The 26,576-nt window shown below is 33.9% G+C and overlaps 2 protein-coding genes across 2 annotated transcripts in view; one reads left to right on the plus strand and one right to left on the minus strand.

Moving 5' to 3' along the window:
* Positions 1 to 73: 73 nt before the first annotated feature.
* On the plus strand, positions 74 to 20,675 carry Sc2 (trans-2,3-enoyl-CoA reductase Sc2). The gene is made up of 6 exons (XM_069817405.1): positions 74 to 279; positions 549 to 596; positions 1,473 to 1,786; positions 9,160 to 9,376; positions 10,898 to 11,090; positions 14,640 to 20,675. Exons 1-6 carry the CDS (start codon positions 274 to 276, stop codon positions 14,765 to 14,767), a joined length of 906 nt encoding a protein of 301 aa, XP_069673506.1. The 5' UTR covers positions 74 to 273; the 3' UTR covers positions 14,768 to 20,675.
* Positions 20,119 to 26,576, minus strand: part of tous (testes of unusual size) — a 36,265-nt gene continuing 29,807 nt past the window's right edge. The window contains exons 18-22 of the mRNA XM_069815949.1: positions 25,591 to 25,806; positions 24,247 to 24,420; positions 23,845 to 24,136; positions 22,409 to 22,488; positions 20,119 to 20,860 (exon numbers count right to left, since the gene is read on the minus strand). Coding sequence (XP_069672050.1) covers positions 20,690 to 20,860; positions 22,409 to 22,488; positions 23,845 to 24,136; positions 24,247 to 24,420; positions 25,591 to 25,806 — 933 coding nt within the window. The 3' untranslated portion in view covers positions 20,119 to 20,689. The remainder of the gene's footprint in view (positions 20,861 to 22,408; positions 22,489 to 23,844; positions 24,137 to 24,246; positions 24,421 to 25,590; positions 25,807 to 26,576) is intronic.

The following is a 26,576-nucleotide window of genomic DNA, read 5'->3' on the forward strand; positions in this document are numbered from 1 at the left end:
CTCGTCATTCGTTCTGTAACATTCCGGAAGGTTCTGGAACCTGGCAATCAGCCAAACGTGCCAGAGATTTCGAGAATCCACGCGAGGAAGATATTCCGCTTTACAATTGTCAGTAACACTTCAAGAACATGTAATAATGTGTAGTATAACATCGGCGGAGAGGAGTTTTATATTTCTGTATAGAATGTTTGGAAATACAACACCGCATACACACTGTTCACACTGCCATCTGTAGTTAACCACTTGTAACCGTATTTTACCTTAGTCAGAATCATGGAGGTAAGTATAATCTGCGGTTATTCGTTATTACTATGTATTTAAGTAAAATCATGTTGAGATATTTAAACAACTAGTTATATTTATGAATACTATTGAAAGCGTACCGTTTTTCGTGTGAAAGTATGTTGTAGTGTAAAAGTAGACTAATAATGGTTAACCTATAATGCCCTTGGGAAAAATTTACCTGTACTTAATTTATTTTTTCCTTTTTGTTTATTTTTTACTTAGATATATTTTTGTTTTAAATCACATGTATTTGTTTTTTTCAGATTGAAATACTGACCGCCCAGAGCTCCAAGTCTGTTGGAGTACTGAGTGTAAGTTTTATTGCTGGTATACCATATAAAAAGTAAAAGTAGGCTATTTTGTATGAAAGGATGGAGTAAAAAAAGCTTTATACAATAGAATGTTTATTTAGTGACTGATGTCTGTAAATATTGAAAAAAATGTTGGCTATGGCTCGTACTGTTTTTTTATATAATTTTAATTACCGGTAATGAGGGGAAAAATTCTGACATGTCTTTCTAAACGCATTTCGAAGACTAGTGCTGAGGTAGTTTCCTTCGTACTCCGTCTATGCACCTTGCATATACGAATCTATGAGAGGTTAGGTTTGGTTAGTTTAGGTTTTTGTTATGCCTTGCAACTCTATCTCCACAAAAAAAATCCCTTATAAACCAACGATTTTCACTCCCGAAATCATCGGAACTACCTCAGCGCTAGTTTCTCTCGGAAGACTAATAATTTCAAAACTAGAAAAGCACAAAATTGAAAGAATTCTTGTTCAGGTTAAAAATAACGGCCAAACTTTAATACGTACCAGTAAGCACCACTTTGTCTTCGATAGTTGTTCTTACGGCGAGGTTCGTGGCAAGGTTAGGAAGGGTTTAAATGAGAGGTTAATTGTGTGACAGGGCGAGGTCTATGACAGCAGTAATTACATGACAATTTTTGATGTGCTGCAATGGTGCTTACTCTTATTCAAACTTCACGAAAATGTAGAAAGAAAAAAAAAAGTTCTGAAGTCTAGACTACCCTTCCTTTTTCATTCAGATTCTGCCGTAGCAGCCAACATCGTAGGCCTATATTAGAAAAAATGTTAAATAATTGAGGATTACACAGTTTTAGAAAACGGTGGTAGCTTACCGTTATCAATATCGCGATTTTTACCAATTTTGTAATCATTTTAACAGCTTGGACCTACAACGTCAGTTAAAGAACTGAAGAAAAAGATTCATGGACTAAAGAAATCTTTGTATCCAGACCGACAAGCTATACGTCTTGAGCCGAAAGGAAAAACTCTGAAAGATGATGATACTCTGAAAGGTTTAGGATTGAAGAATGGCTCAAAATTATATGTTAAAGACTTGGGACCACAGATTGGATGGAAGACCGTTTTCCTTGCTGAATATGCAGGGCCATTGTTAGTATATCTATGGATGTACAAGCGGCCTTGGCTATTCTATGGAGAAGGTGCTACTTCAGTCCCCGTGCAATACTCTGTACAGTAAGTAGTTTGTTCATGTGCTTGAATATATTTTTTGTGGAAGTCGTAATTAGTAAATACACTTACCAGCACAAAAAGCAAAACACTCTTTTTCTTTTGATTTAAAGTAGGTCTGTTTATACAAATGGCTGTATGTTTGCGAGAGGAAAATAATTTAATTGTTAATTAAACGAAGTGTCTGTATATTATTGTTGTAACCAAATTATTTTTGGTAGGTATGGTTACCAATAGCATTAACTTAGATCTTGTATTAAAAAGTAAGAAAATTGAAGTGTTTCACTTTTTGTGCCGGCCATTGTATTAGAAGGTAAGAATAATTTTCCTATCTCAAAATGAGAGACTATTTCTTATTTTTCTACTGCGTAACTAGTTATTAATAAATAATAATGAGAGGTAAGCTCAACATCCCTTTTTCAAAATACAAGTACTGTTTACTTTGACAGCCAATTACTATTGGATCACCAGGGGTTGTTGCCTGAAAATGGCTGATCTTGCTTCATGATTTTCCAGTTTTCTTGGCATGTGGTTAGAAAATTAATTATAATTCGAGTAGAGTGTCCTAATTCTCTAGACATCCATATCACAGGGAAGGTTCCTTTTGCAGCGGATTGAGATAACTCTTCTTGTCTGTAGAAGGTATTCTTTGCCAAAACTGAAAATTTTCCTTCTGGCAATTTCAACGATTTTACTTTATTTTTAATCTGTATTTGACTAATTCAGTTCCAAAGCTCGAATTAAAAATTGAAGAATCCTTTATTCTTAGTAATAGTGGCTTTCTATATAAAACAGTACTCTATATTCTGGTCATTCTACCTACAGTATATTTTATTATCTCTGCCAGCCATGAAACATAGCTTTACCAGTATGTGCATGTTCGGAGTACTACATGTTTTAGGATTTTATGTATGATTTTCTATAACATCGTGTTTTAAAATAGGCCTATACGAAATTGATTATTGCGAAATAGGCCTATAATAGAAATGTATAACTGAAAACAAAACAAAAAATTGGGATAAATAATCAAGACTTTCAGAGGAAAGCTCGATAAATCGTGAGACAGACAGAGCTCTCCCGTGCCACAAACATTATTTAATATCTGTCTAAATGGAATGATTTAAAACTAGAACAAAATTTTAAAAACAGGCATCACACAAACAAACGAAAATAAATTGTCTTCCTTTTATAATAGATAATCAGACTGAATTACAAATACAAATGATAATCTACAGAGTGGGAATATACGTATTTCCAAATAGCAAAAGATGTGCAGTATAACCCTGTTAATGCGCTTGTCAAGGGACTGTAGCCTTAAAGCATAATAAGTGAGACAGCGCTATAGACGGGAAGTGATTTATGAAAAGGGGAAAACAATTTAGACACCACTTCATAGAAAACATTTTAATGTGCATTAGTTACAGTGCAAAATGCAAATAAGAGCTCATTTCATAGTAGAAAAATGTGCTTGTATTACTGTTATGAATGGTAGCATTTTTTTTATTCGGTTCAGAATCTATAGGTAACTTCACTTGATACACCGCTAAGAGCAACACTAATGTATTTTTGAAGCACATATACTGCTCTGAGAGCTTTGTTTGGTGTGGGGACACTTTTCTCTGCAGATTCTATTTCCTCATCACTGTCTTCACTTGGGCGATAGGGGCAACATGATCCGCAATCATGTTGTCAACACCGCAGATTTCTGAGGTCACTAGACTATTGTCAGCTGACACAAATCCTCCGTGTTAACTTCTCCTGTACAGGAGCCCAAACCTCGTCATCATCCATTGTGAAAGTGGCATTTATTTCATAGATTATGCCATTTTGCACTGCAAACTTACTCACAGTCCACAGAATTCAAAGGATGACTAAATTTTACAGAAATGACAGGGAGATTTTTGAGTGTTAAAAATCTTTTCAAACAAAGAAACCAGAGGTTTTTTTCAGGTAGAGGGTGAAATTTCTTTCTTGCACTGGTGGTGCAGGGACCCTCAATACAGTCACAGTAACATAATTTTTCACCATGCTTTTAAAATATCACAATTTTCGCAATTTATACTCAAATTTTTAGTCATTTCCTATCTGAAAAAAAGCATTACAATGGGATTTAGAAGCGTTATAAGAGAGTAAAATTATACAGTATTATATATGGAATGTCAAAGGACCATATAAAAAAGGCATAATGAACGGGATAGTGTTATAAGTGGGAACGTATTAACGAGGTTTTACTGTAACTGGAAAAATTGAAAACTGTGCATGTTTTGGAACAGGATCCAATACCAAAGAAAATTACAATAAATAACAAAATATTTAAACAGATATCAGGTAGAGGGTGAAATTTCTTTCTTGCACTGGTGGTGCAGGGACCCTCAATACAGTCACAGGTTTGTGGTATAATCTCTCATTAAAGAATTAAATTTACATAAATCTTAGAAATAATGAACAACACTCTTAAAGATAAAAGGTTAAGGTATCCCAGTCACATGCCATGAAGGCACTTGGGGGGGGGGGCATGGAGGTAGAGCCCCATGCTTTCCATGATCTCTGCACTAGAATGAGGTGGTGTGGTCGGTATCACACTCTGACCGCCTTCCACCCCCCCCCCCCCCCCCCGGGAAAGACTCAGTAGTCAATTTTATAGGAGGCTAGTGAATCTTGGGGCCATTCTGAAAGTTTGGCAAGAAGAAAATCCTGTCACCACCCAGGATCGAACCCCGGACCTTCCATTCCATAGCCACCTGCTCTACCAACTGAGCTATCTGGCCGCCGAACAACACTCTTAACAGTTAATTTAGTGAAAAAATATATTAAACTAAAAGTTTGCATACTTTAACACTTCTCAGTCTGTTGTGTAGTACTGAAGTTCTGACTGTCACTTAAAAAGACAAGAATATATCGAAAATAGTTGAAATGAGAAAATTTTACAAGAATTTGAATTACAACCAGTTGTTGATAAAAAAAATTGGATTCGATACACTTTTCAAATGAGTAGAAAAAAAAATCTAAGTTAATAAAAGTAGGACCACAAACAAGAAGGATATAGACAGAAAGAAAAACTTAAAACTATCTGATATTACTGGATTAGGCCGAACCAAGTCTACTAGGGTCTATTAAAACTCTGGTTGCCTTTAGAATTTTATGAGTATTGTAGAAAAAAAGGGAAACCTTGCAGCATGTCATTACAGCTAAAGCACACTGTTCATGTATCATATCTCTTCAAACCACTTTTTATAATACAACGCAAATATTTATGTTTATTACAACATTTCAACTCTTCATATGATCGTTTTTGCACAGCTTGAAAAAACATTGAGTGTATTGCAACATACATGCTGTATGTTTAATATATCTTGAGTGACACTGAAAACAATTTTCTAAGAATTAAACGCCACACTTGAATTACTTCATATCACATTTATTAAAATACTATTGCACAATGAAATACTAACAGATTTTCAGTTGGAAAACAAGTTTTTCTACATTAAAAAAATTCTTTTCAACACTGAAGAAATTGAGTAACCTACATAAGTACATAAAGAAATATTCCAATTAATAAGTCTTTTGTTCAGTTAGTAAATAGCAGAGAACATTGCAAATATCACGAAGTACTGGATTAGGATTTTTTAATTGAACACAAAATACCTGATTTATTCGCCGAAATTTATAACATAAAATAGAATCGAAACTTCGAGATTAAGATTATTGTAGAATAGGTTAGTGTATATATTTAGTTCAAGGACGAAGCGAAGCACGAACATGTTTACAGTGCTTTGAATTACAGAACTGTGTAATCAGTGCAGTTATATTTTTCCCTTGCCACTCCTCAATGCAAATGTTTACATAGAAAATTCGAGAGACTGTGTGAGATACAACTGTGGATGTAACTATTTTACAATGCCGGGAAGTTGTCTCCTCCTATTGCCCTCCTTCTCCCACACATATGTAATACATTAAAGCATTTCTCTTTACATACGGTTATGTGTGTGTGAAATAACATACACTAAATTTTCCACACCTGTGGAGTAAGGGTTTGCGAGGAATATCACTTTTGTTGACGTCGTACAAAATTTTGTCGAATATCCTTTTGAGAAGATTAACTCCATATGTAGATGAAATTATTGGGGATCATCAGTGTGGTTTTAGGCATAATAGATAGACTATTGGTCAGATTTTTTATATTCGACAGATACTGGAGAAAAAATGGGACTATAAGGGTACAGTACATCAGTTATTCATAGATTTAAAAAAGGCGTATGACTTGGTTAAGAGAGAAGTTTTATATAATATCCTTATTGAATTTGGTATTCCCAAGAAACTAGTTCGATTAATTAAAATGTGTCTTAGTGTAACTTACAGCAGAGTCCGTATAGGCCAGTTTCTATCTGATGCTTTTCCAATTCACTGCAGGCTAAAGCAGGGAGATGCACCGTCATCTTTACTTTTTAACTTCACTCTAGAATATGTCATTAGGAAAGTTCAGGATAACACAAAGGGTTTGGAATTGAATGGGTTACATCAGCTTCTTGTCTATGCGGATGACGTGAATATGTTAGGAGAAAATCCACAAATGATTGGGGAAAACACTGAAATTCTGCTTGAAGCAAGTAAAACAATAGGGTTGGAAGTAAATCCCGAAAAGACTAAGTATATGATTATGTCTCGTGACCAGAATATTGTACGAAATGGAACTATAAAAATTGGAGATTTATCCTTTGAAAAGATGGAAAAATTCAAATATCTTGGAGCAATAGTAACAAATATAAATGACACTCGGGAGGAAATTAAATGCAGAATAAATATGGGAAATGCGTGTTATTATTCGGTTGAGAAGCTTTTGTCATCTAGTCTGCTGTCAAAAAACTCTGAAAGTTAGAATTTATAAAACAGTTATATTACCGGTTGTTCTGTATGGTTGTGAAACTTGGACTCTCACTTTGAGAGAGGTTAACAGAAATTAAGGGTGTTTGAGAATAAGGTTCTTAGGAAAATATTTGGGGCTAAGAGGGATGAAGTTACAGGAGAATGGAGAAAGTTACACAACGCAGAGCTGCACGCATTGTATACTTCACCTGACATAATTAGGAACATAAAATCCAGACGTTTGAGATTGGCAGGGCATGTAGCACGTATGGACGAATCCAGAAATGCGTATAGAGTGTTAGTTGGAAGGCCGGAAGGAAAAAGACCTTTGGGGAGGCCAAGACGTAGATGGGAAGATAATATTAAAATGGATTTGAGGGAGGTGGGATATGATGGTAGAGACTGGATTAATCTTGCTCAGGATAGGGACCAATGGTGGGCTTATGTGAGGGCTGCAATGAACCTCCGGGTTTCTTAAAAGCCAGTAAGTAAGTTAGTGGCATAACGGTTAGCGCATATAGCAGTCAAACCATGTGGCCTGGGTTCGATTCCCGGTCAGGGCAAGTTACCTAGTTGAAGTTTTTCGGGGTTTTCCCTCAACCCAATATGAGCAAATGCTGGGTAACTTTCAGTGTTGGACCTGGACTCATTTCACCGGCATTATCACCTTCATCTCATTCAGACGCTAAATAACCTATGATGTTGATAAAGCATCGTAAAATAACCTACTAAAAAAATACACTAAATTCTTGCTAATCTGACCCTCAGTAATCCAGCCTCTCAATTATCCTACTTTCTTCTAGTATATTTCCTATCATTTCTACCGTAATAGTTTTCTGGGAAATTTGCACCAGTGCCATGTGTTGTACTGTATCACTTATATACATATGTACGTATGCAGGGTGACTAGATTTTAAAAGTAAAAAACCGGGACACTTCTTAGATGTGAGACATCAAACATTTCGAACATTTTCACAGCCAATTTGAGTTCGTTGTTGTAATTATGCTACGTTCGGAATTTGAGTGGCATAAACGAGCATCTTCAGACAGCCCCAAAGGTAGAAGACCAGAGGATTCAAGTCTGGTGATCTGGTTGGCCAATCAACTGATCCTATACAACCTATTGTACCATACACTAACTGATGTCTACTGGACTAATGGCAGAATGAATGTGTACTAACGAGACATGGTGATGGTAGGAAATACAACAGCGCTATACAATTATTAATCATATCTACATACAGTAAAGTAAAGAAAGTTCTATGAGGTCGGAATCAACTGTAGTGGGATTTACGAATAAAGGTACAGTCACACGTCGCTACTTTTGCTGTGCAACTTTTGTACTGCAGCTGCAAAAGTTGAGTGTCGTGTTCACACATAAGCCAAAAGTAGTGCGCTGCACACTACTTTTTGTGCTGCGCAACCCGAGTGCTGCAAAAGTTGCAACTGGAGGTTGCGTGTCTGTTCACACACAAGGTGCTACTTTTGCAGCCGCAGTCATGCTGCAGGTTTCCATCTCCATGTTTACTTCTCAATATACATTTTGTGGTTATTTTCGCATTATTAAGAAACTCATGCGAAAGCTTACTTATCTGTTATTTGCTTTTCTGTCCTAACTAGTATTCAGAAATTGGCATTATTTTTATTATAAAGCCTTTAAAAACGTCTATATACTTAAATGATAACCAACAGCATATTCACGTAATCAGTGTTGGCAACCCTCCTGTTTGAAACTACGCTACAGAAAATAAAAAAAATGAATTATATCGTCAGCAAATATGCTTAGACTGTGTTGTGCATTTAATAACTGCCACAAATAATTTATTTTCATCACATCTAACATTAAAATATATCCAAACAATAAAAGTATCATTGGCACATTTGGGTGGCAACACTGGTCACAACCGCAGCAAAAGTTTCAACAAAACTGATATCAAAAATGCTGCGGCTGCAACCCTGAGAACCCTGTTCACACGTCGCTACTTCTAAGCTGCATGCAGCATGAAAAAGTAGCGGGCAGCAGGTTTGGCAGCCGCTACTTTTCGTGTTGCACCATTGTTCACACGTCGCAGTACGAGAGTTGCGCAGTATTTTGTATTGCAGCTCTGCAAAAGTAGCGACGTGTGACCGTATCTTAACAAACATCTACTGCAGTTGCTATGTGGGCGAACTTGACACATCTGAAAACTTTACTGGTTCATGTTTTTTATGCCTAGGAAGATAGGACATTATGCATTATAACTCTGAAAGTAAAGATTTGTGGGAAAAGTTGTATAGGAAATTTTAGTCTTATTTTTACCTCTACATTACACCCAAAAAGTTTGTACAGTTACTTATGAGTCACTCTGTATATGTGACCTTATCTCCTACTAGCTGCCTTCCTTAGAAGAACATAGTAAAATGGTTGGATGTTAGCAGGCTTATCAAACGTATATACACATTGATTCCTTTTCTTAGATTTTAGGAAATTCTGAATGATTTAGAGATTTGATCACCATGCTTGTTGATGTTTGCAGTATTGCAGCAGGGTGTTGGACACTGCACTATGCTAAACGATTGCTGGAAACTATCTTCGTGCACCGTTTCTCTCATTCTACAATGCCTCTCTTCAACCTGTTCAAGAATTGCTCGTACTATTGGCTCTTCACTCTCTATGTTGCATATCACGTTAATCATCCACTTTACACTTCTCCAAGCCTTGTACAAGTGTATGGCGGTCTAGCAGTATTCTTGGTAAGTGATATTATTTGTTAGAAATAATTGGAAATTGTGTTGCTGGAATTTGTGAGTTCTGTGATTGAGGTCAAGAATAACTACTTTGAATTTGAAATTGTTCGTTTGATTTACATATCCATATCGTTCATGTAATGATGTTTTGAATTTATAACTAAAGGTAAGTAGTATTGTTTTGAATTTATAACTAAAGGTAAGTAGTATTTCTCAGGAGAGACGTGTATAGAGGGTACAGGGATGAGCATTCCCTTTCCTCCTTGAGATTAAAACTTACGTGCTTTAGGATCAGTATTATAAGAGCCGTTTGAACTTTACATTCAGGTTAAACTCAAGTTTTTTGTTTTGCTTTGTATACCAGTTAATCTCGAGTTAACTTGAGTTTAACTTGATCAGCAGCCCTCTGCCATTTAAATTGCAGTTCAAGGCTCAACAGTGCAAGATGGTGGTTCCCGCTATACACATGGACATGACATGTTTTCCGAGAACTTATGAGTGATGATGAGAAAGTGATCAATATTACTGAACGATCACAGTGGCCAAGAATTTTTCGAAATAGAGTGTACCACTTTGAAATATAAAGAAACATGAGTTTTAAAACAGATTCAGGCTTTCGAAGCACACAGTCCTAACCGTCAGAATTAGACTTTCCATATAGCCCTAATCTTGTTTCGAAAAATTGAAACTCGGATACAACTAAAAGATGAGAAAGTGAAAAAATATGTGTGTTTTAGGGTTGAATTGAAAGATTTGAAAAGATAGCCATGTTCACCTGATCACCAGCCATGACTTTCTTGTAGCTCATCTCAGCAAAATAAATACATATGACTCCAAACTATGTACTCTTTGTAATGAATAGAACCCAGTCATGAATAAAGACCACATTATGGAATTACTAATACTGTGCTATGTATCACTGATAGCACGCTGTCTGTGTTACCGGAGTCTGCGAGCTGCTCTGCAGTGAGTCAGGTTGCCGCACTGCAGTTTCTCTACAATATTATTAACCCAGTACTTACGTTCCTGCTTTATAGGTAGCTTTCGTGTGCATTGTTTTATTTGGTGGGTACAAGCTTTTGTCTATCATGTTTTGTGATGATTTTGGTTTGATTATTGAGGGAATAGTATTTATCAGTAAATTTCTTTGGATTTAGACCATTCTGACTCATGTGTCATATAATGTTTGCAATATGTGGGAAGAATATATTGGATGTTTTTTTTTTTTTTTTTTTTTTATCACAGCTTAGAAGACTAAATGATTTGACATGAAGAGTGGGCATTTGTTTGGTCTCACTACTGGGCTTTGGTATTAAAGCGTTAAAACTAACTCAATCGTAGATACAAATAAAGAAAAATTTGAGAATCAGTTCTTTAACATCATGTGTACGCTGTGTCAAGTACCTTGAAAAACAATTTCCACTCACAAGTATGTATAGTTATGTAAAATTAGTATCTTTGACCATATCCTAAATTAAAATTTTAATAGTAACATTTTTTATTGTATTTTCTCTAATTGTGTTTCAGCTTTGTGAATTGGGTAATTTGAGCATTCATATAGCTCTACGGAATCTGCGACCACCTGGAACCACTGTGCGTAGGATACCTGTAGCCACCTCGAATCCACTCACAGCTCTCTTCAACTTGGTGTCGTGTCCCAACTACACATATGAGTTCGGAAGCTGGCTTGCATTTACCATTATGACACAATGTTTACCAGGTCAGTGCTATTTTTGTGTTTCTTTATATAGTGACTAACAATAAAATGAACATTAAAGGTGCTGCTTGTCCACCGCTTTCATGGTTTCTTTTGTTTGGATGAAAGTTTGGGTAGACGAAGTTTATTAATAGTTAATAGTATTTATACCTAGAATAACTATATGGTGATTTTTGTTGGGATCTTGTAATATAGCTGTGGAGTAACAGGTAGCATGTCTGGTTGTGAAATGAGGGACCTGGGTTCAAATCCTGGTTGGGTTTTTCGGAGTTTTTTCTCAGCCAATTGAAGCAGAAGTGCTGGGTAACTTGCGACATTGGACCTTGGATTCATTTCGTCATCATTAATTCAAAATATTATTGTCATCATTACCATAGTCCAGGTTAAGTTCACTGTGAAATGCTGCTTTTGTGAATATGAAGCTTTTTATGTATCGGCAGTTCTTTCTTTACTCATAAAAGATAGAGCCAGGATTTTAATGCACTATTAAATTTTAAAACATGCATGCATTCGTGCACTATCGTATGACAAAATAATGAAGTAAAAGAACAGTAAAAATATGCACTTTCAAAATTAAGTCCTACATTGTGTCCAAACAAGTATTATCCATTTGATTTGGTGCAGAGAGAAAAAGTCCAAACTAGAGAAATGTCCAAAAGCAAATTGTCCTGTGTTTGGTGAGACTCACTCAGTGAAAACGTCCAATATTTAGCACCATAAACTCTTAAACTATATTATCTAGCTTATGTTGAAAGCTCCAACTGTAGTTTCCAAGGTAATACAGTATTACAAAAATGTAAATCATTTTACTTCCTATTGTTCTCAAGGAATTATTAACGTTGTCATGGTTATACAAATAATTTTCAGAAATCTGTTACCTATGCAAACATCAAGACCATGGCTTTAATTCTTTTAACACAAAAAAATATTTCAGTGCCGTTATACATGGACAGTTGATATCATTATCATTCAAGAAATGCCTGCTCATCATTCATATATTGGCCCTATTTTGATTGGAAGACGTGCAGTGCCAGGTGCACAACAAATGGGGAGTTGGACAACATACACTTCAAAAGCTTAAAACAGAATAACAAATCGCGCAAACTCAAATTCCAGAGAACAATCTGCTACAAGAAACGAAATACCAAACTGAATAATGAAGAGATTTTGGCTTTGCTACCACAACGAAATTCTCTCACTAGCATCGTGATTGGATTCGTCCTCCAGTTTCATTAACTTCATTGAATAACAATGTAATGGACATCACTAAAATTCTGAGTTATATTCAAATTCAAGGATATTATTACCCTAGTGAATGTTTTAAAATTTTATTTGTTTATTTCATTTATATTCATATAGGGAAAGGCAGAAAAATAGGAAAGAATGGAGAATGCTGGGTTTGCAGTGACAGACCTGTCCTTGAGTAGAACTCTATGAATGAATGAATGAATGAATGAATAGTTCTATTAAATCTATTCGATTTCACGATGCTCGCTCACTTAGTATCACATGTGGATGGTGGTTACAGTCTTGAAAAGGTTGTGAACCCCTATTCTAGTTGTTTGGCTAATGGAGCATCCATCAGTTAGCAGTGTTGTCATGAGTTGGGCGGCATATGCATATTGTCTGTAGCAGTATTTAAGCATCTCTGTTGTCTTTGTGAAACCCAAATTGGGCTTAACTTCAGATAGCTTAATACATTGTTTCTCAACCATTTTCTTTTTAAGATTGCTCAGTGTATGGCATGAAAACTATAATGTTTACTGTCTCTTGAAAAGAATTGTTTATTAATAATCATATTAGAGGGTGGAAGCGCATTATCTAGCGAAATTTATAAACTTGTACTTGCAATTTGGGAAAAGGAAATTGTACCAGAACGGAAGGAGTCTATAATCGTACCTATCTTTAAGAAGGGGGACAAGACTAACTGTAGTAACTTTCGAGGAATATCACTTTTGCTGACGTATAAAGTTTTGACGAATATCCTTTTGAGAAGATTAACTCCATATGTAGATGAAATTATTGGGGATCATCAGTGTGGTTTTAGGCGTAATAGATCGACTATTGATCAGATTTTTTGTATTCGACAGATACTGGAGAAAAAATGGGAGTATAAGGGTATAGTACATCAGTTATTCATAGATTTCAAAAAGGCGTATGACTCGGTTAAGAGAGAAGTTTTATATAATATTCTTATTGAATTTGGTATTCCCAAGAAACTAGTTCAATTAATTAAAATTTGTCTTAGTGAAACTTACAGCAGAGTCCGTATAGGTCATTTTCTATCTGATGCTTTTCCAATTCACTGCGGGCTAAAGCAGGGAGATGCATTGTCACCTCTACTTTTTAACTTTGCTCTAGAATATGCCATTAAGAAAGTTCAGGATAACACAGAGGGTTTGGAATTGAATGGGTTACATCAGCTTCTTGTCTATGCGGATGTCGTGAATATGTTAGCAGAAAATCCACAAACTATTAGGGAAAACACGGAAATTCTACTTAAAGCAAGTAAAGCGATAGGGTTGGAAGTAAATCCCGAAAAGACTAAGTATATGATTATGTCTCGTAACCAGAATATTGTACGAAATGGAACTATAAAAATTGGAGATTTATCCTTTGAAGAGGTGGAAAAATTCAAATATCTTGGAGCAACAGTAACAAATATAAATGACACTCGGGAGGAAATTAAACACAGAATAAATACGGGAAATGTCTGTTATTATTCTGTTGAGAAGCTTTTGTCATTTAGTTTGCTGTCAAAAAATCTGAAAGTTAGAATTTATAAAACAGTTATATTACCGGTTGTTCTGTATGGTTGTGAAACTTGGACTCTCACTTTGAGAGAGGAACAGAGATTTAAGGGTGTTTGAGAATAAGGTTCTGAGGAAAATATTTGGTGCTAAGAGGGATGAAGTTACAGGAGAATGGAGAAAGTTACACAATGCAGAGCTGCACACATTGTATTCTTCACCTGATGTAATTAGGAACATTAAATCCAGACGTTTGAGATGGGCAGGGCATATAGCATATATGGACGAATCCAGAAATGCATATAGAGCGTTAGTTGGGAGGCCGGCGGGAAAAAGACCTTTGGGGAGGCCGAGACGTAGATGGGAAGATAATATTAAAATGGATTTGAGGGAGGTGGGATATGATGGTAGAGACTGGATTAATCTTGCTCAGGATAGGGATCAATGGCGGGCTTATGTGAGGGCGGCAATGAACCTCCGGGTTCCTTAAAAGCCAGTAAATAAGTATTAATTTTGCTGATTAGGAAACCATATTTGAAGTATTTTACCTCATAACATGAAAATTTAATGCTTACATGCAGTTGTTTTACTGTGTTTTTGTAAGGGTATAGGAATTGATTGATGTTTTGAACTGATATTGTAATGCACTGTATTTTTTCCATTTGGAATAATAGGAAATAGGTTTCCAGCTTACGTTTTTGTGAAGAAAATTTCAATTTCAGATAGAGATTTAGAGATTTCTGACAAAGTAGTGTATGCCTTTATAATTACTATTTACACTAACTTTGATATTCTCTTACAGCTGGCTTGTTTGCTTTGGCGGGCATGTACCAGATGTCTGTGTGGGCCCTTGGAAAACACAGAGCTTACAAAAAGGAGTTCCCCAATTATCCTCGCAGTCGGAAGGCCATTGTACCTTTCATTCTATAATTTAACCGTAAACTGGGATCAACCATCAGAAGAAATGTGTTCTGTATTTTCTGAGCAGTAAGTTTATTTTTTATTTACTGCGTATTTCGTGTTTTTGTTTTACAAGGTACTTTCCTACGGTGGAGGTTAAATGGTTAGGTACATGCTGCATTTAATGTTTGGACCAGAGAGGGCCCAATGCTTCCTTGGAACTTCTTTATTAAAAATGAAGTATGGTAATAGGAAATATTAAAAATGAAGTATGGTAATAGGAAATACTAAAAATGAAGTATGGGAATAGGAACCAAATAACATTTTGGGTAATAATACTGTGACAAAAGTACAATTTCAAAAATATTTTGACAAACAAACAATATTAGATTGTTCCTTATTGCATTCCGAACTGCAGCAAAGCAGTATTGTCTTTCAACCTTTTACAGGGTTACAAGAATGTTCACTCATGGGGACAGCGAAGTAGCATTTGCAAGTCTTTATCAGCAGATTGATCATTCAGCCATGTGAATTATTTGCACTGCCAGGCTGCATAATTTTCGTAATTCCCCTCTGAAATGGAGAAGCTTAAAAAGTGGTATGTTGGGAGAAAGACTGAGATTACAGGGAAAATATTATATAGGAAATAACAACCATATTGTTTGATGTTTTCCTTGTGTGCATGTGACTTTTCACATATGTAGAATTATTTATTTCTCGTATTTTTTATTATTAATTATTTAACAGTTACAACTGCTATGATATAATGAACAAAATTGATATCTGTTCTCCTATGTCAGATTCAGCTGAAGAAGTGATTAAGCAAAGAATCTCGTACTCACGATCAATGGTGTAGGTAAAAGATTTTTGTTTTTATTTGCAAGCTTGATCTTTCTTCAGTGACGACTAAATTTTTCCATGGTAAACTGGTATTTTCGGTTTTATATCTTTTGAATATATGTATGTATTAACTTTTTTTGTAGCCTCCTTACACTTTTAAAACATCTCATAACAAAATTCCTGTTGGTTCAAAGGACTTCTACAATGAATTGTGATTACTGTCAACATTTGTCACATAATTTTGCACATTTAAGTTTTTTAGTTTGAGAAATAGCATTCAGATAATGATTACAAGCTGTGAAATAAATAAGCAAGTAATATATGAAATTGGATTTATTTTTCGTCTAAGCTGAGGCGTTCATGGTAATATTTTATACTAGAATTTCTGAAAATGAAATTAGTTGGCTTTTATTTCAGAACTGATACCAAAGATAGATAGATAAGGTAAAAATATTTAATGCAAACTTCTGTTATATTAATATCATGAATTTCATTACTGACAAACTTATAAAACTGATGTTTGTCATTAGAGAAATGACTTTGCAGGAAAGTTCCATAGATCTCGTGAAATTCTTTGACAATTCAAAGATCACAAAGCTAACGGTTTGAAGTAAATTAGAAATACAAATGAGATGTGATTAGTGCAATTTTTAGTGTCGTTTAAATGAACAAGTTTTATTTGAAGAGACATCATATAAATTAATTTTTTATTTATATTTATTTTAATTTCAGACACCTGAACATTATTATTTTAATATGAAATAACTTTGCCTTAAATGAGTGAGTGGTTGATATCCTTAATTTGAAATGTAATGCAAAGCAGTCCAACTGTTCTGGACTTAACTACAAATGCATCATGTAATGATATCAATTTAGTTGTTGAAGAATTTGTAATACTTTATGTAGAACTTCTCACATTGCTTTTAAAATATTGGTTTGTAAGGTATTCAGTAGAAAGTTGTGTTCATAATGGTGTTTGTAGAAGCTTGACTGGCAACACTGAAAGAGACATGGAATATTAAGAATATATACAGAATAGTTTTTGGGAATAATGACGTGGTTTTTTATTATACTTTTATCCACTGAAAATAAATGAAATTACAAAATTAAATAAGAAGACATGTACTTTGGGCGGGTTCAGTGACGTACAAGTAAAATGTTAAGATTGTTTATTAATACAACCAACTCACATGACCTAGAGTTTGGAGTAATTGTTATTCTGACGGACTGGGTATTGTGTACATGTAATGTTCCAGCAGTTTGGAAATTGTTACCTAGATATTGTACCATATCATGATTCTCAGCACTGTTAAATTTTGTAATTAAACCGTATATTTCATGTCTCCATGGTGTAAACTTATGTTGATACCTCATAACAACCATTGTTTGTGTACATTACACCATGACAATGAAATGAGTACTAATTTCATGTTGTGGTTACTATTTTAATCACATTAAAGAGTCGTGTATATGTTTAAGTTGCTGAGAAGACTGTGTTTTGTTTGAATATATTGGTAGTTAATGGTATCAGAATTAATAATTGCATACTCCACATTTTGAAATGAAATCGGTAGTTTCCATTTGTACAGCTCTCTTCATCATTGTATTTAGCACTGACCATTGAATGGCAGCTAGTATAGTAATTGTTTAACGAGTAATTTAATTTTTTTCTTAATTCGTAGATTAATGCTAATAAAATAACAAATTAGAAGTTAAAAAAATTTAAATATAGTATTGTGCCAGTTCCAGATTTCCTATATTGATTTATATTGTATTAGGATCTTTTATATTAAAGTAAGTGTAAATTATATTAAATTAACATTTAAATCAAATGAGAAGGTTTTATTAGAAGGACATAATAATATGAAAACATGATAGTATATAAGAAAAGATGAACTCCACAACCGACTTAGCTGAAATGTGGTTAATTGTCTATTTTCCATATTTTGTGTAGATGATGATTTTTTCTTCCTCTATGAAATGGACGTGACTGTTTTTGGTATAGCACTTTTCATGTTATTGTTAAGATTAAAGAAGTCGAGAAAATTACTGTCTCTATTTGTATAAAACTTTTCCACATTAAGATTTTGTATTGAATGCAAGGTAAAGCAGGTGTGATGGTATGCAGTAGATGTAGATATATGACTGTATTGCAAGTTTTCGTACTTAGTCTGTTAATCGTTCTGATTCGTATCATAATATCATCTATGAAGTATAAGAATTAAAATTTTCGTACAATATCACGGTTTTTGTAAATGAAAGAAAAACTGGTAATAAACACTGGTCTCTGTCTATGTATGCAGAGTTAATGATATTAGTTTTTAATCGTCTCCCCCACCATTACAGACAATTGCTAAAATCACCTTTCACTTTGCTTCTTGGATTAATGTTCTATGCAAACTAAACTAGGAATACTTCAGGTTTATTTCAGCCTGCAGTGTAATAAGATTTTTTCTTCTGATGCATAAAGGAGAAGCAATAAACATTTCCATTTCCATTGCAGACTTTCCTTTAAACTTACAGAAGATGTTCTTGTGCATAATAAAAAATAAGGCCATTGTATGTAAATTCAGTTTATTTCTTTCAAAAACATGACATTGAAAAGCAAATAAATGTACACACCTAAAACTATATTTCAGATATATTTCTAATAAAATTAGGGTTAGTGCACATTAAATAATACCTTTAAGATAAGATATTTGAGGTAAGAATCGAGTATTTATAAATCACAGCTCTATAACTTGTACTAGTTCATATTGGGTTCTTTATGTGTTAAGTAATATAGTTCAACAATGAAACATTGAATTCAGCAGGAAAATTTCTGTTGCTATCATTGAAACTACAAGGATTAGAAGATAACAAATTCAAAGAAGAACATAATTACGTACATATTAACAAAATTATAGACTGCCATTGTATCTTAAAACGCGATATAAACATGCCTAATATATTTAACAACATGATATGCTAACATTTAAAATACCAGTACTGGAAAATCAACGTGTTCTTAAATATAGTGAGTTGAAGCTCTCGCGTGTATGTATAAATAGCTCAAGTGCATCCTTAAACAAGTATACTTTGTTGTGCAATACATATATATATATATATGAAAAAAAAAACAACAACAAAATTTCTTTAAATAGCTGCCAACAGTATATAAAAGAAACTTCGAACTTATTTTACTTTTGAATTGGTATTCACATTAAATAAAAATAACTTCACTATACTGTAATATTATTTTAAAAAACTGTTTTAACAACTTCATACAATGTTAGCTTATATAAAAACCATTTCCTGTAATCACTGCTGCTTCCTTAATGAAAGCAGATTAAATGATACGTTGTTTTCACATAGTTTACTCACTGTGGGACCTGAGAAATTTGCTCAAACCACACACAGGAAGCTTGAAGTGCACCATTACCTAGTTGCTAAAATTATCTTCGTAAATTTTACAATTTTAAAAACTCATAATCAAATAGCATTGGTACTGGCATTGGAAGGCCGTAATTTGTGTGGAAATTGATAATAACATAAAAGAATCAAACAATAATTTAATAAATATAAAAATGTGAACGTGTTTTTTTTACTACCTTCTAACTTCGTTTCTATCATAAAAAAATTACGTGAAAAGGTATAGATTGCCAACTACTAATAGTAGATAATTTAGTCCATGTTATGGAAGTCATACAGATATTTTGTTATGCATAACTAGCTACTTCAAATACTATCCATTATTTCTCGATAAGTCGTAACATATTTGGTTATATGTTTTTAAATCTTGTTTGATAGGTATTTCTAATTAATTTGCTCCTGTGTGTTGCATTATAATACAACCGCATTTTTTCATCATATTCATATTCATTTTATCAGAGTGCTGCAAAAGGCTAAGATTTAATACAAATACGTATTTTTCAGTTTGTTGGAAGTAAAGCAAATCAATTATTAATTTTCTTTTTAACTACGATTATTTTGTAAGTAAGAGATGTGAATATTATTTTGAATTTTAAATGAAAAATTGTCACTGATACCTGCTGAGCTGAAATGTCTGTTTCTCTGTGAGTGAATATATGTGTGAGGTTGTGCAACCAGCCACTGAGCACAAATTGTATTTGTATAAGGGACTTAAACCATGCCATATCAGTTTCTTAAATAACAATAGAATTTGGTGGAAAGGCAAACTATGCATATTGCGTTGCGAAATATCCCCTTTCTTCGTAAACATTGTGCTTAAAATTTCAAACAATTCATAGTTTCATGAGTAAAAAGTACGAATGGCTTCAGAATTTTAAGTCATTAGAAAGATGCAAGTTAAAACTGCTTGAATTTTTTCTTAAGAACAAAGTATGAAGAAGATTACTGTTTTTATAGTTGTAACATAGCTCTACGCAACTGGCTTCGTATGAGTGAATGACAAACAGTTAAGTACCCGTCATTATAACATATTCTCCTCCAAATAGTCAATTATTGTACAATATATATATATATATATATACCAGTACTGTATTTAAAAAGTCTATATCAAAATTTTCAGAACAGTGCCATATATCCTCAAAACAGTGCTGATATTTCCATGACTATAAAAGTTATTAATTATGATTTTAAATGCCAACAAATACATTTTATATCGAGATAACTTTCATTAAGGATATACCGGTATAAAAAGTTAATATACTGGAATTTGGACATAATTTTTTTATTTGTTCATAGTCTGCAAAATTAGAGAATCTGTAACCAATTTGATCGTATAAAAACATAACCCATTTCCCTTTGTCATAATTTTAAAAAATAGTGATTCTGCATGATGATGATGATTCCAAATACCTATCACATTGTAAGAAAATTGGTATAACTGTTAATTTAGTAAGTGTAATTCTCAATTATGTAACATTCACTTGGTCGATCTTGAGCTTCTATTCATATAAAAAAAGCACTCAATGTAATTTGATTTTCACATTTGGTTCAAGTCCCTTGTGTGGTCTTAATATTCTGTTGCAGTTGCACACCCTGCAAGTGACATTCCTGCTCTGATGTTATAATTTGTTTTGTTTCTGTTATTTCTACTTAATTATGATCTGTTTTAATAAATACTTGGATTTGATGCGAGTCTGTTCTTCACTCTGAGGAAGTGCTTGTTCTGACCTGCAACGTCACCTTCTGTGAGGTTTCCCTGTGGTACTCCTCTTGCTCCTCCTTGCTCAGTTTACTTACTAGCCTATGTACTTCCTCCTTCAGTGCCATTATAACCTTCTCCATATCCTGCATAGGACAGTATAGACTGTTATACTTTTCAGCATTTAAAAAAGTGGGTGTTACAAAGACCATACAATTTCTCATTATAAATTTTGCAATGATTCAGTTTGTTCATCATGTTGTGATTGATATTATTGTTTCAAGTTTATTTATTGAATTCCCATTTAAAAGATTTGAATGAATTAAATATTTACTAGGCAGTGAATTAAGATGAGCTTTTGTTTTCTGGATTGCATACAAAAAGGGGTTCTTCATAATACAGTAGAATCCCTCGTAACCGGCACCAAATAACCAGAAGTACTAAAACAACGGCACTTTTGGCTGGACCAAAAAAAAAAAAGTTTAAATCTGCCATATTGCCACAATCTGGGCCATCAGTTTTGCCACATTAGGAAGTTCGAATATTCATTTTCAGTGAATATTCGAACCTAAAATTGGTGTATTATTGGTGTTGTGTGATGTGTTTTAAGAAAGAAAATACACACAGTTTTTATATTTATTGAATTATGTTCAGCCCATCAGTGTTGCCACTTTATGAAGTTCGCACAGTTTCGTTTTCAGTGAATATTCAAACCTAAAATTAGTTTATTATATGGTTGTGTGATATGTTTTAATAAAAAAAATCCACACAGTTTGTTTGTTTAGTTATGTTCAGATCATCAGTGTTGCCACATTAGGAAGTTTGCACGAACTTTAATTTTCAGTGAATATTCGAACCTAAAATTAGTGTATTATGTGTGTTGTGTGATGTGTTTTAATAAGGAAAATCCACACAGTTTTTATGTTTATTCAGTTATGAGCAAGTGATAGAGAAATAAGTTTTGCGTGGTTGCAGTTTTGTAACGTTTGGCGTCATGAAATACAAACTTTTTTTTTATATACCGGTATTTATTCAATTGTATCCGGAACTAGCCTGGTCCTTTGGTGCTGGATAAGAGGGATTCTACTGTATCAAAATTGTACTGTTTAGTAGATTCCCTTGATAAGCCACCCGTATACTGCATTCACTTCTGATATTATTTTGCTATTTAAAATTAGTAATTACAATTGATAGATATATGAAAAGTATACTAATTTGTTTATAATGAGATTCTATTCATTTGAAAACAATTTATGGACAATTTCTCTCAAATATAAAGATGATGTAGGCAGTGTGAGACACTTAAAACGACCACCTTAAGTATCTCCTAATGTATGGTGTGTGGATAAGCTTCAGAGCTTGTACTGCGTTGTCTTGGTGTTATTGCTGATGTTTCGACCGCTGTGTTGTCGCCATCTTCAGAGCAGTTGTTGGAGATATATATATATATATATATATATATATATATATAAGAGCTGGCAGATTATTTCCTTATCCAACAACTGCTCTGAAGATGGCCACAACACAGCGGTCGAAACATCAGCCAATAATACCAAGACAACATGGTAGAAGCCCTGAAGCTTATCCACACACCATGTTCACCAGCCGCGGAAGCCTACGCAAACATCTCCTAATGTATACTATTACTGGTAGTTTTTGAGGAATGCTGCAAATCAACAACTTCACACACCATTAGAAAACAACAGTTTTAAGTGCCTCACCCGATATATCAGTGTTTGTGCAGGACAGTCATTTATCAAGAAGTATGCCCTTTCAATCAATGTCAATGAACCTTCTACAGCTTTTAAATTATTTATGGTAGGAATGAGGATTCTATTACAAGACATAAGTTCAATTTTTTCATTTTCTTAATCTCTTAAATTCCAAGCTCCTTCTTCTTTCATTTGTCTCATTTTGTATGCTTTATATCAGTAACAACTATCATTTCTTTGGTTTTGAAAATAATTTCGTATATATATTTTTAGACCGTAAGTTTACGATCTAAATCTCTTTATTTTAAGTTCTAGGTTGGAAATATGATTATGTTAATAATAATCTGTACTAATAATAAATCTGTAGCCGAAAATTTTCTGGTAATTTTCGATTTTCCAAAAATAATTGGTCCTAACATATATAATTAACCACCCTGAAACCGAAAATCGCATTTTTGAAATTTTTGTTCGTATGTCTGTCTGTATGTTTGTTACCTTTTCACGCGATAATGGCTGAACCGATTTATATGAAAATTGGAATATAAATTAAGTTCGTTGTAACTTAGATTTTAGGCTATATGGCATTCAAAATACTTTATTTAAAAGGGGGGTTATAAGGGGGCCTGAATTAAATAAATCGAAATATCTCGATTATTCATTTTTGTGAAAAATGTTACATAACAAAAGTTTCTTTAAAAATGATTTTCGATAAGTTTTATTCTTTACAAAATTTTGATAGGACTGATATTTAATGAGATAAATGAGTTTTAAAATTAAAATAACGCCATCTAAGACAGTGCAAAGAATTAAGAACAAATGACTTCGTCTATAAATTGCCTTGGACAACAACAATCGAAACAGGGGCCTTGGACATCAACAATCGAAAGCTATTAAACATAGCCTACAGAGAATGTTTCTGTGTTTGTATGAAGTAATATCAGAAGCTAAATTAACCGATTTGTATAATTAATTATTATTTCACCATTGGAAAGTGTAGTTTCTCTAGATGGACATAATGCTATAATGTTATTACAGTAACATCTTAGTAAATCGAGGACAGGTAAGATTAAAATAGCTTCTTATGCACAGAAAATTTGATAGGCTATTTTGTACATTCGTTTTCTGTATTTCTTAAAATAATATTTATGTACACTCATTTTAATCTCAGAGAATTAACTAACAACGAGAGTGTATTGATTTAGTATGCAGTAATAGTACGTTAGCTTAGCAATCCATTATTTTATAATTCAAATTTTAACTGTGCTCAATTGGATCATGTTAAAATACATCAAATATATATGCAATAAATGCAATGCAAAAAAAATTGGGTAATGAGCAAAGCAGATTATCTTGCGCTGTTGTAAAAGTTGTTCCCTGGATCAAACGTCCTATTTTAATTATGTAATTACTTTATATTTATTTCTAACAGGTGCAGTGGAGCGCACGGGTACGGCTAGTAATATAATAATATACTTTAAACATTAGTAACCAAGAAATTTGTAATGTGAAGAATTCCTGAAAGAATGTTATAAATTGACCTACCTCCAGTTTACTTCTATATTCATTATGTATATCTTGATGGGTGGTAACTGCCATTTGCAAGCGAGCTTGGGCTTCTTTAGGGTGTATGTACTTGCTGCTGAGTCCTAAGATTGACTCCATGTTAAATATTTGCCTCTGTGCAGTCTTCAGTTCCTTGCGCACATTGTTGAGTTCAACTATGAGTGTTGAATTTTCCTGTACATCATAAGCATAATAACTAAATATCTTTTTTCAGAAATGTTACGTCCATTTATAATGTTTGTCTTTGATTGTTCATAGTAATCAAAATCATAACATAGACTTACCTCCATTACTCTGACTGAGTCATCACGCTTCCCTGATGTATCCTTGAACACTTGCCTCTTTAGAGATGCCACAGTGCGTTCCAGATGTTCTCTCTGTCTCATGAATTCAGTTTGTGCATCAATGTCTTCTACACAGCTGAAATCTGCATCTTGGCTGTATTTGTGGTAGAGTTTCTGTAAACATAGTGCAACTTTAATTGTTTACAAATCTGAAATAAACAGTATATTTTCCAAATCAAAGTAAAAGCAATCTTAACACATTTTCAGAAACACATGGTATAATGTAGTTCATAAATATGGTGGAATTATTTCGTTTTGCTATTTTATAACTTTGCTTGTAAAAATTTAAATGAAAATACTGTTTGTCACAATTAATTGAGAGATACCTAAGAGGCATCAGTTACTCTCTGAAGCTTTATTCTGAAGAGGTCTCCAATGAAAACGAAAATTGTCATAGTAATTAGTTTCTGTAACTTAAATCTAAAATTTTTCTGAACTTTGTATTTTATCCATATATTGAATCATAATTAAATAAAATATTCATATTCTTAGGGACATAAAATTGAGTAGATTCAGGTCTCTGGACATAGAAATAAGTGGACTGATATGCTTATGGATATTATACGTGTAGACAAAAGAAAGTGGACATAAGTACTGTGTACTCTGAAAAATGGACATAAAACAGTAGGCATATCATTCATGAATCAATTATCAAAGCAACATCTTTAGCACGATTTAAAAATTATATCTATGTGTTACTACGAATTTTTGTAACAGTCTGTATAATTTCCAACTACTCCAAATGGCATTGGTCAATCCTTTAACGTAAATACATAACTATTTTTAGATACACTAAAATATGCTAGTATGCCAAAGGTTATGGGATCCAGTGTGTAATTATATATTATACATTATGGACTCATTTGTTTGGTAACATAAGATTTGTGAACAATATGCATTATTCAATCAAAATAAATTGTTATGAAATGAGTAAAGATTCTGTATGCATGGTTTCGGTGGTTTCAGTGTCCATAACAGGCTGAAAAATAAAATTCCCTACTTTCATAACGTCACCAACTGAAAATCAGTGATAATTCCATCTACTTTAATCTCAAGAAGAAAAGAGTTCAGTACTGGCTTTACAGAGGCTCAGTGAGTCCTAGCCCTAGTTCTGCCAAAAAGAAAATTGCTTTGCCTTTCTATATTATATTCGAACTTGGACCCTTCTAATTCATAGTCAGTTGCACTTACTGAACAAACTCTGTTTATTGAAGAATGCATGCAAAATTGTCAGGAAGGAGATACCTTGCAATGCTACATATAGTAGTATTTATTGGTACTTACTCTAACAGCATCCTTCAATTTATTGGGTTCTTGAATAAGGCCAGAGGCATGGTGGAGGTCAAATCTTATACGCCGGAGAATTGCATTGGAAGTCTGATTGTACTGTTGCTGAGTTGTAAGTTCATTGGCAGTGGCATTCAATTTCTCTCGGAGTTCAGTTAGCTGAAGGTCCAGACTTGTGTTGATTCTCTGAAGATTTTCCAGTTCTGTTTCCATCTGATAAAAATGTGAAATATCATTGCTGATTATCAGTTAATTGCAGCACAAGATTATGATAATATACTTACTTACTTACTGGCTTTTAAGGAATCCGGAGGTTCATTACCGCCCTCACATAAGCCCGCCATTGGTCCCTATCCTGAGCAAGATTAATCCAGTCTCTACCATCATATCCCACCTCCCTCAAATCCATTTTAATATTATCTTCCCACCTACGTCTCGGCCTCCGCAAAGGTCTTTTTTCCTTATAGAGTACATAACCAGGAAACATACAGGTTAAATAAATAAATAAATACTAAATACTAATGTGGTAAATGGGTTTGGTTATTAATATAAGAACAAAACAAATTATATGGCAATGAGAGATACATGTTAAGATTTGATTTTGGAAGATGGAATGGGTTCATCCTCATACAATGGATCAACAACGATGGCCGAAGGCTTCAATTTTCTTGTCCCAGCTGGAAGAAGAGTACGTGGCAGACCGAGGAAATCATGGTACTAGGGCATGGAAGAAGTCATTTCTGTCAAGGGATTTAAAGATGAAGTCTCCCTGAGTGGCACATTTGGTATAGCACTGGCCTTCTGTGCCCAAGGTTGCAGGTTTGATCCCGGCTCAGGTCGATGGCATATAAGTGTGCTGAAATGCGACAGGCTCATGGCACTAGATTTAGTGGCATGTAAAAGAACTTCTACGAGACAAAATTCCGGCACACCGTCGATGCTGATATAATCTTGGCAGTTGCCGAGCATCCTTAAATAAACTA

This window comes from Periplaneta americana, chromosome 17, assembly GCF_040183065.1.
Source record: "Periplaneta americana isolate PAMFEO1 chromosome 17, P.americana_PAMFEO1_priV1, whole genome shotgun sequence".
In the NCBI taxonomy this organism is placed as follows: Eukaryota; Metazoa; Arthropoda; class Insecta; order Blattodea; family Blattidae; genus Periplaneta; species Periplaneta americana.

What these genes read in the sequence shown, in the direction of transcription:
- Sc2 (XM_069817405.1), top strand. An exon ending in AGTCTGTTGGAGTACTGAGT is followed by an intron (nt 597 to 1,472) that starts GTAAGTTTTATT and finishes TCATTTTAACAG; the next exon opens with CTTGGACCTACAACGTCAGT. An exon ending in GCGGTCTAGCAGTATTCTTG is followed by an intron (nt 9,377 to 10,897) that starts GTAAGTGATATT and finishes ATTGTGTTTCAG; the next exon opens with CTTTGTGAATTGGGTAATTT.